This window comes from Bradysia coprophila (genome assembly GCF_014529535.1).
Source record: "Bradysia coprophila strain Holo2 chromosome X unlocalized genomic scaffold, BU_Bcop_v1 contig_130, whole genome shotgun sequence".
NCBI lineage: Eukaryota > Metazoa > Arthropoda > Insecta > Diptera > Sciaridae > Bradysia > Bradysia coprophila.
In genome coordinates, this window is record NW_023503296.1 from 1,655,486 (window position 1) to 1,658,896 (window position 3,411).

The 3,411-nt window shown below is 38.0% G+C and overlaps 1 protein-coding gene across 1 annotated transcript; it reads left to right on the forward strand.

Annotated features, from left to right (window-relative positions):
- The first annotated feature begins 215 nt into the window (after positions 1-215).
- On the forward strand, positions 216-2,783 carry LOC119067907. The gene is made up of 11 exons (XM_037171199.1): positions 216-579; positions 656-898; positions 959-1,165; positions 1,231-1,358; positions 1,427-1,603; positions 1,665-1,734; positions 1,796-1,872; positions 1,938-2,003; positions 2,067-2,141; positions 2,200-2,322; positions 2,390-2,783. Exons 1-11 carry the CDS (start codon positions 412-414, stop codon positions 2,490-2,492), a joined length of 1,437 nt encoding a protein of 478 aa, XP_037027094.1. The 5' UTR covers positions 216-411; the 3' UTR covers positions 2,493-2,783.
- The last annotated feature ends 628 nt before the right edge of the window (positions 2,784-3,411 follow it).

The following is a 3,411-nucleotide window of genomic DNA, read 5'->3' on the forward strand; positions in this document are numbered from 1 at the left end:
CAGTATCATGGATATTGAGATTTTTACTTGGAATTAGTAATTGACGTACATAAGACTAGACAATTACAAGTTGACTCTCCATTACTTATAATTTCACGTTCTACTTAAGTGAAAATCGAAATCAACCCATTATCTTCCCTAATGTATGCCAGAATAAGGTAACTCGATTCTCAATACGTTCAAAAATAATCTCACTTTAATCCAAGTAGCCTTTGAAAAGTAAATCGTTCATTTGAAAATTCACTTAGCAGTTATTCCCGATGCAAACATCACAGTTGCACGGCTATGTGTAGAGTGTAGAAATGAAAAAATAAAAAAAAATCCAGAAATTTTGTCGTTTAAGGCGATCAGTTAAAAATAACTTGAAAATTAGTTCAATAAATTCAGAAGATTGTCTAAAATCTTAAAAAAATGGAAGAAAGTAATAAACTGGAAGTAACCGAAGAATTACGAAATGAAACTGCTGAACATCGAAATGGCGGTGATGGACAAGATCTGGTTGATTCCGTGGAAAAGGAAAACGTTCAAAATGGAGGCGGCGATAACGGGGATCACCCCAGTGTAAAGGTTAAATCAAAGGTGAGGCGCTATCGTTTAGTTGAACCGTTTTCGTAAATTATTTACTCAAAATGGAATTACGAATTTCAAAAACTAGATCGGTGACTATCATGTGAACGCTCTGCCATTCGTTCCGAAACGAGTCAGTTATTGTGCGAAAGATGAAACCACTACGGATCCTGCCAAAGACTCAGTTTCATCTCCAATTTTAACTGTTCCTAATGGTCTCACCATCAAATGCAATCCTCGAATTTGGCAGAGTATATCCGCACGTTCGTCTGAAACTGAAACAAGCAATCTTGGTCAGCTGAAGCCAAAGTCTTTGTTCACACTATCCGGGGTAGGAATTCTACTGACTTTGTCTTTGTTTTAACGTTTTTTACGGATCTCTTCCGCTTAGACCGAGTCGAAGACAAATTTGCGGTCTACTATCCGTCAAGCTTGCAGTACTCCAAATGTACCTAGACTTGATCGTGATGATGTGTCTCGCGATAGATGTCCGTCATCTGTGAAATTTGATGTGAAGCAAAGTCGCAGTTATTCCAATTCTGTACTTGATGAAGGTTCGACCGGCGAATCCTCTCCTCAATTCAACGAAAGGAATGCGGTGGGTCCAACTATCAGTGTTTTTTGGCATCGAAAAAATATCGTTTTTTCCTACACTCCCTCCAGGTGGAATCCCCATCCCGATTGTTATCTGGACGACGTAATAACATCGACTTCTTGGAATCACCCCGTTCCTTCGGTCCAATCATCTTGCCCAATGCAACTATTAAAGTTCGTCTACGCAACGGTATCAGGTAGGATGGTTGTTGTTGTTACATTTCCGAGAGATCATCTTCTCATTCGATCTCGATAAATTTTCAAGTGTTGATATGACGCTGGACAAAGCTGTATGTGTTATTGATAGCCGGAGTCGGATAACCATTTCATTGTCTTGTAATGGGGCGTCGGCTGTTATGATTCATCCTAATGGTAAAATTCATCAGATTGGGACTTGCGTTGAAATTGTCGCCTATGACGGAACCAAGAGAAATAATTACGTGTGAGTATCGCTTGCCTGTTCGACTTATTTTATTGGGCTAAGTCATTTTGGTTATTTTCAGCCGCTACTCTAAGATGTGGCATAAAGGAATCAGCTTTACAAGTGAGAGTAGCGCCCTTGTCTATTTGGTCGTAAGTTTCGTTGATTTCGTTGCTTCTCCAGATGAACTACAAATTGTCTTTAAATTCTTAGGATTCAGCAGGAACACGTACGACAAGTGATACATTCGCTGATATGAGAACCGACTATAGCATTCCAGTGTTTTTAGCGTGAGTACTACTACAAGTTTAACAGATCATTCATTGTCTGACACTGACACAATTGTAAATTTCAGTGGTTCTAGACATGGCTCTATGTATATAAGAGATGCTGTCTCAGTCATCGGTCGTTCAACTTACTGGTAAGCTTGCGCAAATACAACATACATGATTCGACATCTTGGTAAACTTCAACCTCTTTTTAGGTGTGCCGATGACGGAACAGAAGAGTTTCATATCAACGACTTCCGCATTATACAAACAGGTGATGGCGTTGTCAAGTAAGTGTAGTAGACATTCTAAACTCGGTAAGTCAATTTATTTACCGACAAATTTCAGTGTGGTACGTTCAAGTTACCAGTGGCTGATCCGAACAAGTTTTCGAAATTGTTGTGCCACCTTAACCACTCCACAAATTCACTGTACTGCTTCGCTAAGCGAGACTCCGCACTTGTTCGTGAGGTAAGAACTTTCGTTTTTCCGTTCATTTCAAATCTTCTCGCCTTTTATTTGAAATTATAATTTTTAGACGCCAAGATAAACGGGTCCACTTCGACGGTTACTCATTTGTTGTGCGCAACGCTAGTCAATCAGCCGGCTTTGACGAAAATAATCTGTTGAAGGTCTACTGATTCGGAAAGCGAATCGGCATTCGAATTTTATTTTCAAAAAAAATTCCATTTTATTCTTCGTTAATTTCTGTTAATTTCGTTCGATTCCACGTAGAGTTTAAGTTGAGTGCCACACTTTTGGAATTTGCTCATTTTTGATTGTTCCTTCCTTTTTTCGCCAATTTTAAAATTAGTACAATAAAATTTGTAGTGCTGTTTGTTGAATGGGGCGGTATATGCCCCGTCAGAAAAAAATAACATTAATCCTCCTGATGTATGGATCTAAATAAATATTTTAATTTTCCGTTTGAACTCGACGTTTTTACAATGAAATTTTATGGGACGAACAGGAATCAGTTTTCTCTTTATGAAATTGGTCGCAGACTAGTGCTTCCATTTGTATATTCTCGGCGCCAAAACCATTTCGATTTTAATGTTTTCTCAATGATTTGTTGGAAATGATAGCATTGACCTTTCGGAGGCGGCAAGAATTATCAGAAGCTTTACTATTGAATCTTTTACTTCATTTCATATAATGTCAAGAAGTTGATTTCAAATCTTTTACTTCATTTCCTTGAACATGCTATGATTTTAGGTACATATGACGGCATTAGTCAAAACTTGTCGTTTATTCCTGAGCCCTTATCGATAACAGATGATATCGATGATATCCGTCCGTACGTAACAGATTTTGCAAATTAAAAGTGCCACGTTGAGTAAGCCACGAAGAGGTACAGCAAATCCTCTTAGCTGTTAAGTTTAATCATTCTTAATTTAACTGTTAGTCTCTCTTTCTTTTGTCTTCATGTCAATTTTGTGTTTGTACATCTTCACAAAAGGACCAATGGTTGTGTTCAATGCAGTCTTCAGTTATTTAATGCTTCAGACGTGATCAAGATCAGTTTGACCTATTACTATATAATAACTGACATGTTAAGCC